We start from the raw sequence: 16,426 nt of genomic DNA, 5'->3' as shown, positions 1-16,426 counted from the left end.
TTTTTTTTTTAAATGCAAAACGGAATTGAAAAATAACCATATGAACTGGTTTTATGGAAAACATATGAGCATTTTGGCCTGTGTCTAAATTTCTCATTTTGAAGGAAAACCTTGACTGAGAAAACACCATGCCATATAATACTACAACTATTACCACCACTATTACTACTGATAATAATAATAATAATAATAATAATAATAATTATTATTATTATTATTATTATTATTATTATTATTATTATTATTATTATGACCATTATCATTATTATTGTTATTATTTCGGTGATATTTTTTAACATTTTATTTATATAAATTATTTATATTTTATATTTACAAGGCCTGCAGATTTGCATTTGCAAAAAATAGAGTTAAACTCTGATTCTTGGCCTGTGCATCCCCCAAACTCTGACTTTTTTTTTTTCTTCTGAATTTCAGGGTGAAATCAGCAGTCAGTCTGCCTTCTCACTACACACAATATAGCACAGATTGATGATCTAAACCGACCAATCGCGCAGGCGCCTGGAAGCGCGCTCTGTTATTTGGTAAAGGTGAACGCTAGTAAAAGGAGGGGTAGAAGAAAACGAAGTCTACGTTCACCAATGACCGGCCACGTATGGGGGTCACGTGTTGCCCCCAGCTCCCTTCCCCTCCCCTCCCCATTCATCAGGGGTGGACTGTGTGTTGTCTTTTCAATTCATTTATCTGCAGGAATGATTGCAACTATCAGTCCGAAGCAGCTCGACTCGCGGAGGAGGAGGTGAAAAGTTGGGGGAAGAAGACAAACCTGCAGAAAAGGGGACAGAGACAACAATAATCGCGCGTGATTGTTTGTGTTTTTTTATTTTGCGCGCGGATGAGTTGGACTTAGGGGGAAATATTTCCCTCTGCACTAAAAAAAAAAAACAAGCAGGTAAATAGAAGTAAAACAGGAAACTGGAGTTTGCTTTGGGTTGCATTAAGTCAGAGAGAAAAAACCCCAGCAGAGACAGTTGTTATAGAGTTGTTGTGGTCTTGCGCGTGATTGCTCTCGAGCTGCTCCTGTTGCGGGCTTAAAGATGCTCTTGGACGCGGGAGCGCAGTATCCGACGATCGGAGTGACTACTTTCGGCTCCTCCAGACATCACTCAGCGGGCGAGGTGGCGGACCGCGAGGTGGCTTTGGGGATCAATCCGTTCGCAGACGGTATGGGCGCGTTTAAAATCAACCACGGCTCGCACGAGCTCGGCTCCGCCGGCCAGGCGGCGTTCTCCTCGCAGGCGCCCGCAGGCTACGCGGCCGCAGCCGCCCTGGGACACCACCACCATCACCATCACCACGCGACCCACGTCGGCTCGTACTCCACGGCGGCAGCCGCGGCGTTCAACTCCACGCGGGATTTTCTCTTCCGGAACCGGGGCTTCGGGGACGCGACAGGCGCGCAGCACAGTCTCTTCGCCTCCGCCGCCGGGAGCTTCGCCGGGCCACACGGGCACTCGGACGCCGCCGGGCACCTGCTTTTCCCGGGACTGCACGAGCAAGCAGCGACGCACGCGTCCGCCTCGAGTGTCGTGAACGGCCAGATGCGCCTGGGCTTTTCCGGCGACGTGTACGGCCGGGCTGAGCAGTACGGCCACGTGGCGAGCCCCAGGTCCGACCCGCACTATGCTTCCACGCAGCTACACGGCTACGGTCCCGTGAACATGAACATGGCTGCGCATCACGGCGCCGGTGCCTTCTTTCGGTACATGCGGCAGCCGATCAAGCAGGAGCTCATCTGCAAATGGGTCGAACCGGAGCAGCTCAGCAACCCGAAAAAGTCCTGCAACAAAACTTTCAGCACCATGCACGAGCTCGTCACCCACCTGACCGTGGAGCACGTCGGCGGACCCGAGCAGTCCAATCACATCTGTTTTTGGGAAGAGTGCTCGCGGGAAGGGAAACCGTTCAAGGCCAAATATAAGCTCGTCAACCACATCAGAGTTCACACCGGAGAGAAACCGTTTCCGTGTCCGTTTCCTGGTTGTGGCAAAGTGTTTGCCCGATCAGAAAACCTGAAAATACACAAGAGGACACACACAGGTAACACACATTCTATATTATTATTATTATTATTATTATTATTATTATTATTATTATTATTATTATTGTTATTATTATTATTATTATTATTATTACTGAGTAGAATTTTTTTTATAATAATAATAATAATAATAATAATAGTAATAATAATAATAATAATAATAATAATAGTAATAATAATAATACCATGTATTGTTTTTACATTTTAGAGGTCTAGCATTATTTTTACATCTGATCTTGCATCTAGGATTACATTTAATTATCTTATAAACACGTATCTTTCAAATAAGTATATATTCTGTATTTAAAAGTCATATCTTGTTATCTTGAATATTATAAATGTGTTGTTAAATGTGGTATAATGCAGCAGAAATATCGCAATGCTGGTTTATGAGTTAAAATAAAATGACTTGTAAGATTTTAGCATGAACGATAATCGATGTGGTTTGAATTGAGCAGTTTATTTGCAGTTATTGAGGTGGAAAAACAAATCTGACTGTATTTTTTATTGTTTTTTATTTTTGTCGCTTTTTGTGCTGTAGGTGAAAAACCGTTTAAGTGTGAGTTTGAAGGCTGTGACCGGCGGTTTGCGAACAGCAGCGACCGAAAGAAACACATGCACGTCCACACGTCAGATAAACCATATCTGTGTAAAATGTGCGACAAATCCTACACACACCCCAGCTCCCTCCGGAAACACATGAAGGTATGTAAACGCATTTGCAAAAAAAAAAAGATATACAATTTTTCTTTCTTTCCTTTCATTCATTTTTTTTAACTTGTGCGTTTTCCCGCTATAATTATACTATTTATTTTTATTCCTTTCTATATATTCTGATTTGCATAAAGCGATAGAGATAATATGTGTCAATAGAGAAAGAGAGAGAGAGAGAGAGAGAGAGAGAGAGAGAGAGAGAGGGAAAAGAAATGTTTGCTGCACTGCAAATATATTTTAGAAAAAATATCCATGCGTCTTTAGATTAACGTCAATTTGTTTTATTAAATATATTATCAAATAAACAAATATATATATAGATAGATAGTATAATTGTTATACTTTAAAATCTTAAGACTTAAATGAGGTTTTTTATATATAGTTTATTTATTTATTGATTTATTGATTGATTAGTTAGTTAGTTTGTGGTGCCATAATCCTGTCTAAAATGACCATGAAGTTTCTCCAAAAACCCATTTTTTTTCAATCACATGTTTATATATTTATATATATATTTCTATTTCAACTTTCAGGTTCACGAGTCCACGTCTCAGGGCTCTCAGCCGTCTCCAGCAGCCAGCTCGGGCTACGAGTCCTCCACTCCTCCCACCATCGTCTCTCCATCCACAGAGAACCAGGGCAGCAGCTCCATATCGCCTTCAGCTTCCTCTACGGTGCACCACACCACCACCTCTACCCTGGCCTCAAATTTTAACGAATGGTACGTGTAAATATTTTCAACAACAGCAGCAGAAGCAGCAGCAACAACAACAAAAAAAAGACTGCAAATTGTTCAGACTGCTTGGAAATGAAAACACACAAGGACTCTTAGAGGATGAGAGAAGTAAAATGGAGAACCCCTGATGTTTTTCTGGTTATATAGCAGAGCCATGTGAGGGCATGGAGGCCCACTCCTATAGACTAAAACCTCTTCCCCCCCTAATATACACATACTTTTTATTATTTTTTTAATTTTCTTTTTTTCTTTCTTTTTTATTCCTTTCTTCGGGGGGAGACACAGAGACTGCTCACAGGGGATCAGTTGCATGCTATAAGCAGGTGGAAAAAATAAAACCCTGCCTTTTTTTGTTTTGTACATAAAGATTGACCTAGTTTAAAATGTAATATTTTTATTTTGTAAATAGTCATAATACAGTTTAAGGGAAAAATTTGTGAAGAACAAGAAGAAGAAGAAGAAGAAAAAAAACGTGGTCCCTAGATATATGGAAAAATGAGATGGCTTTACGAATATTGCGATGATTTAGTCTTGGCTGAAAAATGGAGAATGTTCTAGTTAATGTGTACCAAATGTGAATTATTCAGTATTATACCGTCTACACGTTTACCTAACCGACTATTAGTATTAATGTGCTTTTTTGTATCCAGTGCAACATTTCGTCTAAAGTCCAGTCTAAGTAGCACAAATTGTTGTTATTTAATGTCATGTCGATAAATTGTGTAGTGAAAGCCTGAAACGTGTCAATCTTGTTTATGTATAAGTGATATAAAAAAATATAACAACAAAAAAAAAAGAAAGATCCTGTCTATTTGCAATGCCACTTTTGCAGGAAATGATGAGCTGTATTACGGTTTCAGTTTTCCATATTTATCCGCATGTAAAGGATCCGGTATAAACTCATGTTATAGACATATAGGCCTTATCAGTATTTATGGAGAAATGCGTTTGGTAGGGTTATGTAAAATTTAGTTTTCCAAATAATGTTTGGTTACAATTTCGTACAATATTAAAGAATTCAACGTACAACATTCAATATGCATTCAATATTTTTTTTTTCCAAACCTGTGCATTTAAAACAGAAAAACAAATTAAATTGACAAATTAATTGTAATATTCAAAACATTTTTTAAAGCGTTTTAACACAAGAGATTCGAATCATTATTTTGTGCGTAAATTCAACTCAAATGATCTCAAATCCTGCGACTTAAATGCGAATCAACCATTTAACCCGAAAGACCCCAAATCCCAAACTCCTACCCATTCCCATGCAACTCTTTCACACAATCCAGGACCACAATGTAATCTGATTCTATTTCTGTCTCGAGCCTGTTTAGGATTGGAGCGTAATTGCATCAGATCGCATCCTTGCTTTCTTTGTTTGCATCGCCTAATTCAGCAAGACGAATTTATTTTATTTTTAATTTTTATTTATTTCAACTAATTGCATTTTCTTTCGACCGAATCCCTCGTGCCGTGTTCACATTTGATCCGAAAAAAAAAAACCCACCAACGACAATCGTGACGAATTTTATTTTATTCGCAGGATCGACGTGGCCTCTGCTAATTTGCTGACGTTGCTTAATTGTTACGTGTAATTATGCCCTGATCCAATAGTTTTGCAGAAGTGTGTGTGTTCGCGCGCGTGTTTTTGTGCAAGTGTGTAAAAAAGGGAATAGGAAAACTAGAATGGGGGATTGTGAGGTTGAAGGGGTGTGGGGGTACTGGGGTGGAATGGGGTATTGAGGAGGAGGGGGGGGGGGTTGTTGCACTTAAAGCCAGAAGTCTGGGAGAGTCAGTGCTATGGGCTTTTGTTCCTCACTGCTTTGCGTGCTTGAGCGCCCCATTAGGCAGAGACCACATCAAATAGACTCCAACTTCAACATGCAAAGAGAAAAAAAAATCTAATAATAATTATAAAATAACCTTAACCTTAGGCTCGATCGAAATTTGTATGTTTATTATAAACAGGTTTATTTTTAGCACAAACGCGATAAATAAAAAAAAGCTGCAATAGGGTGCAAAGTAGAACCTCAGAACTGAACAAAACTGAAGCTTCAGGATTTTAAAACCTAAATTATAAACATTAACATTGAAAATATCTTGGGATGTTTTTGCTTTTGATTGCATGCAATTATTCACTTTTCAAAGCGAAATAAAACATGCCATAAATTACCATCAGATGTTGAGATGTCTATCATAACCCATCTCTATGTTTTAATACTGAAATGTTTTACTTTTTAAAACCATATTTTGCAGTGCAGTGTAAACACAACTAGGATATTTCCACGCCTGTTTTATAGCCTGCAGTGTTTACATTCACCTCTTACAAGTGTGCAAAAACAAGGACAAATAAAATAGTGGTGGGATGAAATGAAAAAAAAAAGAAAAAACTTTTAGTAAAAACGCACTGATACAACAAACCGTAGTAAAGAAAACGGTACGAGCGCGTGATGACTGAGGTGATTTTTTCCCCCACTTCCAATAACATTCATATTCTCTTTTTCACGGGTTATTAGGTCTCGAGATGTGTGAGTGATGGTAATAAAATGAATTGTTCGACTCTATTTAACACTCTATATCTATTCTAAGGTTCTGGTACATTTTCATTCATGCACCGTTACACTAGCAATAAAAAAGTGCTACGTATTGATCTATACGATGAAGCGCGCGCGGTTGTGTGATTGTGTGTATGTGTACGTGCACGAGTGTGTGTTTTGTGTGTGCGCGTGTGTATGTGTAGGCTTCCCAATTCTCTGTTGTTGAATGCGTATTGAACATTTTGTATTTTTTCTTCGCCCCACTATCGAGTCGCCTATTCGATAAATACTCATACTCTTATTTATTTATATATTTTATTCATTTTACATTTCTGATTTGGAGTAAAAAGTCGCATTAAATCTGCATTAATGGGCGTAAACTTCATTGCTTTCGAAGAAACGCAAACGATGCGTATTTTAAAAGACGCGTAAACTAGCTTTGTTGTTTTGTTTGTTTGTTTGTTTGTTTGTTTTGAAATGTATTTCCATTATAACGCATCATATTGCAAGCGGACTTGGGTTTATAAATTATTTGGCTATGATAGAGATATTCAAGATTTTTAATAGATAGATAAATAAATAAATAAATAAATAAATAAATAAATAAATAAATAAATAAATAAATAAATAAAGTATATCCCGGGTTTCTAGTGTCCAGGTTTAATCCAGACTAGCATATTTATTGCTGACTACGATAGAATGCAACAATATTTATTTGTGTGTGTGTATTTGTTTGTGAATACAGTATATGTGCACTATTATATACACCTTTAACAACTCCTTTTACAGAAGTGCACCGTCACAGACACACATGGCAACTCCACAAATATTTCTGCATCATCATTTAAACATATAGCAACTCCATCCATATGTGTTCACCCTCTTACACACCCTTAGCAACTTCATAGATAGTTGTGCACCCTCATGTTCACCCACAGCAACACCACACTTATTTCTGCATCATCATATAAACATATACCAACTCCATACATTTTTATGTGCACCCTCATATACACCCATAGCAACAACATACATATATTTGCACCATCATATATACATAGAACAGCTCCATACATTCATATTCACCCATAGCATACATGTGCACCATTATAAACACATGTAAGAATTCCATACACTCACATATACACATAGCAATGAAATGTTAAAGATATTTCCAAAACACAAACAGCTCGATGATTCTGAATTATTAGTAGAGTAGAAATACTCCAACTTGAGTTCAGTTCAGTGATTTAGCATTGCCTATTACCTTAAGCTAATTTTTTTTCCCATCAGTTGAGGCACTTTGTTTTGTGTGTGTGTGTGTGTGTGTGTGTGTGTGTGTGTGTGAGTGAGTATGGTGTGAGGGTGTTTTCTATCGAAGAAGCTATTACAGCTTGAGCCCAGTTCATGCGGTTAGCACACAGTCAGTGTTGACTTCCCAACATGGCTGCAGTTAATGTTAGTAATGTGAGCACAGAGAGAGAGAGAGAGAGAGAGAGAGAGAGAGAGAGAGAGAAATGTTACGTCACCTCATAACGTAAATGCCTCGAGTCCTACTTATACAGAGTGCTGCCTGATAAATTTCACATTATTGGTAAAATCTGCTAAAAAAAACTGAAAGAGTTGAAGATGTACTCGAGTGTTAAAACTGATGCAGATAATTTAGGTGTCCATGTGTGAGGATGAATCTTGGGTCATGGTTTTGCACACAGTGGCATGAACTAACTATCCAACTAACTAAATGAAATATAGTTGATTATAATATGAATAAGGGATGTAACACATTTATTATTTATATTATTACTGTAATAAATACTTTTAACTATTCATATACAATATGAACATTTACTTACTACTTTCATTTCATTTTGTTTATCACACCGGAGCACTGGGACCTAATTGTACACAAACAAACAAACAAACAAACAAACAAACAAACGAATGAATGAATGAAATAAATTAATAAAAATAAAAAATACATACATACATAGATAAAATAAATAAATAAATAAATAAATAAATAAATAAATAAATAAATAAATAGATGAATAAAAATAAAAAATACATACATACATACATAGATAAAATAAATAAATAAATAAATAAATGAATGAATGAATAAATAAATAAATAAATAAATAAATAAATAAATAAATAAATAAATAAATATGTCCAGAGCATTTTCAATGGCATATTTTGTATTATATTTTTTTTGCGCAGAATTAAATATAGCTGGCATTTCTAGCTTCTTGCTTATACCTGACCTTTGGCTGACTCCAGGCCTGTCCGTTTGAGGTGTGTGCATTTTCTGGATGCTCTCCAAATCTTTTTAGAAAAGTAACCAAAATGCATTCGGCCATTTAACCTTCAGTTTCCCCCAAAAAACATTTCAAGAAACCATGACGTCAATTGGGATAGCAGGATTTTTAAAAGGTGTGGGAGGATAGCACAAATATCACACCAGTGTGTTTGGGATTAGTGGTGTATATAAAATAGACAGTGACTTTTGCTGTTTATTTTCTATGAATTACATAATCAAAACCACATAAAGGATCGGTAACAAATCAACTAGAGATCAGTAATAAACGCAGTTGGAAATTGAATGAAATCCGAATGTTTCGGAGAATAATAAAGCTTAATATCAATCATAAATTTGTATTACATTGGTATTTTTTTTGTTGTTTTTTTGTTCTCCAACAGCGAACCTTCAGTTTACAAAGCTAAAGAAAGAGCCGTCAACTAACATGAGTCATAAGGGTTTTTTATGACCTCTCCAGCATCAGTCGTGCCATTACGCTCGGACCACAGAAGATTGGTGAAGGCACTCACAAGTGTGTGTTGTCGCGTTCCCTTGACAGTGTTGCTAAATGGGGTCATTCCAATTAGTTGTTTGTGACAAGGGTGTAGACTTCGTGCAGGGATGTTCACACTATATGTTGTTAAGGGATTGCAAAAGTCAACATCCCAGTGTCCTTATCCATGTCCCATATGTTAACTCACATTCATTTGGTGCGTTTGTGAATAATGCATACACACACACACGCACACATTAGCATAACGCAAGGCATCATGATGTATACATATGTGTTTTTCGACCCGTGTTTATTTCTTCTAATAGCGGGAACGCAGACGCTTGACCTTTCCATCCAAATCGAATGTGATGAAACTGTGAGCTGTAAGAAATGAAATGAAGAGCAATACCATATGCCTTGTGCTTTACCTGCTCTTTCATCAGAAGCAAGTCTCCATAAAGACAAACATTCCTCTCATGGCTTTTGTTGTTATTCTTTTTTTTTCATGTCGTCTCATTACGTCAGACGGTATTTTATTTACCCGTCACAGATGAGGCAGCTTGTGGACATCTGCTCTTTTAATTGCATCTCATCAGTATAATAAATGATAAAATCTGGAGGTGAAGCAGTAGATTGGAACACTCGGATAATGGCACTTCAGATAGTGCCTGGAATGGTTATTTGTTAGGGGAGTAATTTGTAAACTTAATGCACTTTATAAAAACAGCATGTTTCGTGTTTCTGTGTGCTTCACTGGACAAACATTAGTACGAATTTATAAGAAATGCATGGGCAAATCCCCGGGATCCAGATTAACAAATACATTTACTATGTCTTGTTTGCCACGTTCTTTCTTTCTTTTTTCTTTTTTCTTTTTTTTTGCTCTTTGACGCCAGCCTTTGTTTCGGAGCGTCAGACAATTTTATATCACATACTTTGCATCCTTTACAAGCATACCCTAACTGCATGATGCATTCCCCCCCCACATCATAGATGATGTAATTATCAAACCCACAACGGCTCCAAGGTTTATTCAGAAATACTGCTTTATGTGAAATAACACGTTATCAGACATCCAATAAGGTTTTTCTTTAAAAAAAAAAAATTGATTAGAAGTGAACACAGAGAACTAATTAAAATATGCCGTAAACAATTCGCCCAATTAACATAATCACTGACCTCATTAATATCGTGCAATGAACCGTAGAAGTGAAAGTATTTTTTCTCTCTTTTTTTTTTAATAATTAGACACTGAAGTGCTGATTTCAGCATCAGACATGCCTCTACGTCAGAACCGCCATCACAGGGCAAATATTTCACTTTGTGTCTAATCTGAGCTCTTTTTTTCCAGATTCTGTGAAATTAAATTATACACTCGATCATGACAAAATCAAGGAAGAAATCGCAAGCATATGCGTCTTCACATGTCTGTCACACTCTGCTTTAAACATAGAGATTCTTCATCCTCCTACTCATGAGTCGTTATACCTGGGATTAGAGCGTGAACAAAAAGAGAACGATGTTGCCATTCAATCACATGCTATGGGTAATGCAGAAATGCATGGGTAATTATGATCTGTGCAATCAAGTGATTTAATTTGCAAAGCCATCCTCAAATGAGATACATAAGGGCCACCAGGAAAACCCTTAACTGTTTTAAAAATGCTAACTGCCAGTCGGAACGTTTTATTATTCCATGGTTTATCATTTGTTACAGGAAATTTTTTAATGTAGTGTAAATTATTAAAAAAATGAATGTGGTAAAAAATGTTTTAATATAATCTACATACATTTTATACATTACCGACACAAGTTTATGGACCGTCTCATGTGCTTTTTGAATATCTCATCCCACACTTACTTCTCATGCACTGTTATAAGGACCTCCACTCTTCAGGGAAGATGTCCACTAGATTTTGGAGTGTGTTTGTGCAGATTTGGACTCATTCAGCAACAAGATGTAGGGTGAGGAGGCCTGGGGTGCAGTCAGAATTCCAATTAATCCCCAAGGTGTTCAGTAGGGATGAGGTTAAACCATATAAACTCTATATTCATGGTGCTGGCTTTGTTCTCAGGGGTATTGTTATGTTGGGACAGATTTGTGTCTCCTAGTTCAAGTGAGTGGAAAAATTCAATGCTACTACATAAAAAAATGCCTCCAATTCTGTGGTTTGAGGATGAGACACATAGGGATGGAAAAGTCAGGTATCCCAATACTTTTGTCCATAATTTGTAACTTTTATAGCACAGAGCTATCGAATTCTTAAATTGGATTGGTCTGAAGGTGTTGATTTGTTTTCTGTAAGAGCTGCTTTGAGAGCAGTTGCAGCTGTAATTCAAATCACAGGTTTACATTGAGGTCTAATGCATAATATTTCTATAGGAACAAGAGGAAGTGAAGAAGTGATTGTTTCCAGCTGCTACAACATAAGCAATAACAGGAACTAAATAGTTGTGAAGGTGTTAACATTACATGTAAATAAGCTTTAACACATACAATAAAAGCTAATTGCTGTGGTATAAGAGGAATAAAACCCAGCAAGGCATGTGAGTATGAGAAGAATCAACATGCTTATGTCATGTCATGTCATGTTACCTAAAAGCCCTCTCAACCCCCTTGCTTCAATCTACTGAGACTGAAGGCCTTGAAGTGGTCCTATAAAGATCACCATCTTACCATATATATATATATATATATATATATATATATATATATATATATATATATATATATATATATATATATATATATATATATAAATAGATAGATAGATAGATAGATAGATAGATAGATAGATAGATAGATAGATAGATAGATAGATAGATAGATAGATAGATGGATAGATAGATAGATAGTCATTTATTAATACACATATAAATGCACATGAATATACATATTAATATATAGTTACATTTACATGCATATATATGTGTGTGTATAGTTTATAGCTTTGGTTATAATGCATAATTAATAAATGCATTATAGGTACTGTTTACAACAACAAACAAATTTATTACATCAAAGAAGTTCAGTACCATTTTGTATTAAGGTCAAATAATATACTATAAATATATATACTATATACTATACATCATGTAATAAAGCATTATTAGGCATTATACACAGTCAGTAGTTGTATATTCACATGTATTACATTTGATCTACTTTGTATTTTTTACATAATGCATTCTAAATTGTGCACATAGCATCATACTATAAACATATTCACATCATGTAATAAGGCATTATACACAGTCTTATAATTGTTTATTTAAATTCATTGGACTTCAAAGCTCATACTTATTATCTTCTATGTCATTTTAACATGATATATTATAAATAGTGTACGTAGCATGTCATATCACCAGCCTTCACGTAGAACAGTACATTATGAGAAGATTTAATGGCCATATACTGTTTTATTTATTCTACAATTATTATAGCTGCATTATAGAGAATAGTATAAATGGTGATACTTTTTGCTATACTAGATATGTATAATGCCTTATGAATGCATTGGTATAAATGTGGTGGAGTCTATAGAAAGTGTAAGCTAGTATTCTGTAGTGTGACTTCCTGATAATGTCTCTGGTATAGAAAAGATCTTTTAAGGCAGTGTACAAAAGATTGTTTACCCTGATATCACTGTTATGATGTGTTATAAACTCTGCTTATAATGCATCATGTTAACCATTTTTAATGCACAGCTAAAAAGCAAAATGCATTTACTAAATAATTACATATATCCAGTATTAAATATATCCCAACGAATATCACAGTTATGCATTATAATGCATTCATAACTCTATACTTGCTTATGAATGCATTATAACATGATAATAATCAGTTCAACATAGATTACGATGAATATATTTTTATAACCTGTTATAATGCATTTAAAAGAAATACTAAACATTAGTATAATTATTTATTTAATACACAGCCATGGTTATGATGTATTATAAGGCTTGGAGTGTGTTCTGCTGTAAACATACAACACAACGAGTTTCTAAAGTGGTAAAAACTTTCTACTATGATATTCTGATAATCTTTTATCCATTACAAAGCAAAGACACACAGCTTTTCTTTATTTTACAGGAGTTATTATGTGTTAATGAACACTACTTACAAGGCTTCACAGTTCATAATGCATAATTAACAATACAATGAAACGTAATGTCTTTTTTCATTAAATAATTATATTAAAATGTGTAATGATATATGCCTAAAGTATGACATATTCTTCTAGATTGTTAAAGATGCTTGTTCTCAAAAGTTTGTGCTCCCATCTCCAACAATCCAGGGTTCCTGGATATATTCCTGTCATAAGGGTTACAAAAATACTGATATATCCTTCTTGATGCGCTTTTATCTATAATATTTATCACACTGGACATCTTTAATACAATATAGTTGCAAATAAAAGGGGAATTTGGGAGAAAAATCTTTGACCCAGGCATCAACAAAGCTCCAATCCAATTCCTTATTCTGTTAGATAGAGTGAGAGCTTTTTCGGCCTTGAGAACATGTTCTCAGAGACATCATTATAGAGCTATTAAATCCCCATGATGATTTGAACAGTGTTAGCAGTGCATTGTTCTCAAATAAAACATAAGCGGCAGGAGAGATATCCGTAACCGACCTAACGACATTCGGTAGTTATGTTGAGATTTAACCTCCTTCATACTACATGTGTATGTTTAGTAACGACTAACATAAACACCGTGTATGAATTATTTATGAAATGAAAGAGGTTTTTATATTCCTTTTTACTGCAGTCACCAATTTTTCAGATCCACATTTCTATATAGACTGCAGTAAACATTATTCCCAAATATGAAAACGACTGTGAGGACTACACTAAATGTGGAAAACATAAGGAGCATTAGCGATGCGTATTCGCCAACCAGAGCATGATTGATAATTATCGTCCCCGAATGCTTTGGCTTGGTCCAGGTGGCAGCCATTTTTTATGTTTCTTTCTCTTTGCTCTAATTAATTACTAATTGTTTTTAGCACCTGCACTGGCAGAGCACGGCCATCATTTTTTTTCTTTCCACGGGCATTTTTAGAAAGGTTGCTTTTTTACACCAGAAATCCAGAAGTAATTTAGAACATAAACTCTTCATGATCCTGACCTCTAAACAGTCGCTGCATTATTAATGTGTGTTTTTTAAGTTTAAATTGTTGTGTTACGTGTGGGTAATGATAGCAATTTTGAATGCTAATAAAGTTCATTCTTGTAAAAGTGCACCCCCAAAAAATAATAATAATAAATGTAAAGAGAACAAACAATGCTTTTTGTGGGTAAGATGCTCACATTCAGACGTCTGGGGGAAGAGTGCTCGTCGCCTCACCACAGCGTGAGACAGAATGTGTGTTTCCATCAGCATCTGTCTTTGGAAGAAAACAAAAATCTGCCCTTCACCAATGACAACAGGAGTCCCTGTTGTTTGATTCAAGTCCATCACGTTATTGATTCTCCGATGACTCTGAACGTATTCAAGAGCAGCACCCTGGCGGATCGTTCCACTACTACATGCACCATATGTACACTTTAACAATGTATTGACTTATTTATATATTTATTTTCTCCTCAGTTCTTTGCACGAGACTTGGAGGGGTGGAGGGAAGGAGGGATGGGGGGTAACGGACATCCACAAGATGGAACGAATCCATGGCAGGAATTTTGGTCCAGGAACTTTTCCAGCTGGCTGCGGTGAAAAGCCAGGGCTTCTTTCATAATCTCTGAAGGACAGCTGGGTCACGTAGCCACGTGTATCGCTCTTGCTGGATCACTTGGCTATGTTTTACTGAGCAGGAAATTCCCCACCTAACCAAAGTGCACTGAATCACACCGTGATAAACTATCGCTGTAGCGAGTATTATAGCATGCGCAAGGTTGCCGATACGTCTCTTTGCCGAGAGTGGTCGGCGCAAGGTCACAGGTTTGGCTGGCGAAATTAATATGTGGAACTCTTACAAGGCTTCCGAAGCATCTGTTATGCATAAAGGTAACAAGGGATCCTGCTTGGCTCCAAAGGCCTGTGAAGACAAAGCTGGGAAATATTTGCAGATGCTGCTACAGAAGACAACAAATTGTTGGAATTCTTCAAAACTATCTTGAATGTCACAATTTAATACGTGTCAGATTTCTGCAAGCTCTTCAAGGCAGCTGCTGTGAGAAGGTGGGAACACTCCGATTCGACCACCTATAATCTATTAATATTTTATGGTATTTGATAAGGATGTGATGTAATGATGTAAAACATCACATCATATCCTGAACTGCTTTATTCCACTTACACCACAATTTACCATTTATGAGGTTTTTATGTCATAAAGAAGATTTTATCTACATATAGATACACTGTTATAGCATTAGATATAGATACATATTGTGAAGCATAAAAAGTTACACAGTAATTATAATAAACTATTAAAATGCTTATGTCATGTTATAAAGCATTAAAGACATTTTAAACATTGTTATGACTTCTTTCTAAAAACACGTTACACTTCATCTATCTTTATTATGCATTGCAAATCTTTTTCTTAAATCTATAAGAAGTGTTTTTTAACATTATAATATTAAGCTTCTTTTGCAGAGTGATACGATTATGAGATGATATAACAGTCATAAAATGTGTTATAAGCACTTTTTATAATGTATTGTTTTTAACAAATGCATTATAAGCAGTGCTCCAAATGGCAATATATTTTATTAAATAATTAATAATAACAAAATATATTGTACAATAACCTTATAATAGATTATTATGCATGTGGTCTACATTTAAACTGTGCTATTAACCCTTTTTTAAATAATATAATGTATAACAATAATCTAAAATTATTTAGCTTGACAATTTAAAATGTGTATATAGCATAACAGAATAAAACTAAAAACCCAATGAAAAACTTATGTTCTAACTATGATGCTAATAGAAACCATAACCCAAGTTACTTCATGTTGTCATGTGCATTACAAGAGCCATAAACATAAAAAATAAAGCTTAAATATAAGCTATAATGTTGAATATACTAGAAATATTTTGAATAAATCACATGGATAAAATTAAACAAACAAAACAAGCAACACCTCTAATAATCAAACAAACAATTGAATAAATATCCATACAGTATTTGTTTATATTTGGTCAAATAATAATGATGATAATAATAATGATAATAATAATAATAATAATAATAATAATAATAATAATAATAATAATAATAATAATAATAATGAAAAATAAACAAACAAATAAATAATAATAATAATAATAATAATAATAATAATAATAATAATAATAATAATAATAATAATAAAAATAATGATTTTTAATCGGATGATATACTGTACGGGTCCCTAAATTATAATTAATAATAATATAACTAAAATCTGTACAGCAGATCTCGTATATTGAAATCCTGTCCAATCTGTGGATCTAGAAAAGTAATTAACAACTTTTGACCAATCATATAAAAGATACTTATTCATATATTTCTTTCATTCTTTCCTTCTTTCTTACTTTCTTTCTTTCTTTCTTTCTTTCTTTCTTTCTTTCTTTCTTTCTTTCT

General features: G+C 35.2%; 1 protein-coding gene across 1 annotated transcript in view; it reads left to right on the top strand.

Moving 5' to 3' along the window:
* zic1 (zic family member 1 (odd-paired homolog, Drosophila)) overlaps positions 1-4,545 on the top strand; it is an 8,241-nt gene extending 3,696 nt beyond the window's left edge. Inside the window, exons 2-4 of the mRNA XM_046848193.1 lie at positions 436-2,058; positions 2,601-2,764; positions 3,307-4,545. Of these exons, the coding sequence (XP_046704149.1) occupies positions 1,056-2,058; positions 2,601-2,764; positions 3,307-3,504 (1,365 nt within the window). The 5' untranslated portion in view covers positions 436-1,055 and the 3' untranslated portion in view covers positions 3,505-4,545. The remainder of the gene's footprint in view (positions 1-435; positions 2,059-2,600; positions 2,765-3,306) is intronic.
* The last annotated feature ends 11,881 nt before the right edge of the window (positions 4,546-16,426 follow it).

The sequence above is a fragment of the Silurus meridionalis genome, chromosome 4, assembly GCF_014805685.1.
Source record: "Silurus meridionalis isolate SWU-2019-XX chromosome 4, ASM1480568v1, whole genome shotgun sequence".
Classification (NCBI taxonomy): Eukaryota; Metazoa; Chordata; class Actinopteri; order Siluriformes; family Siluridae; genus Silurus; species Silurus meridionalis.
Note: the sequence above shows the minus strand (reverse complement) of the source record. Positions and strands in the feature narration are given on the sequence as shown.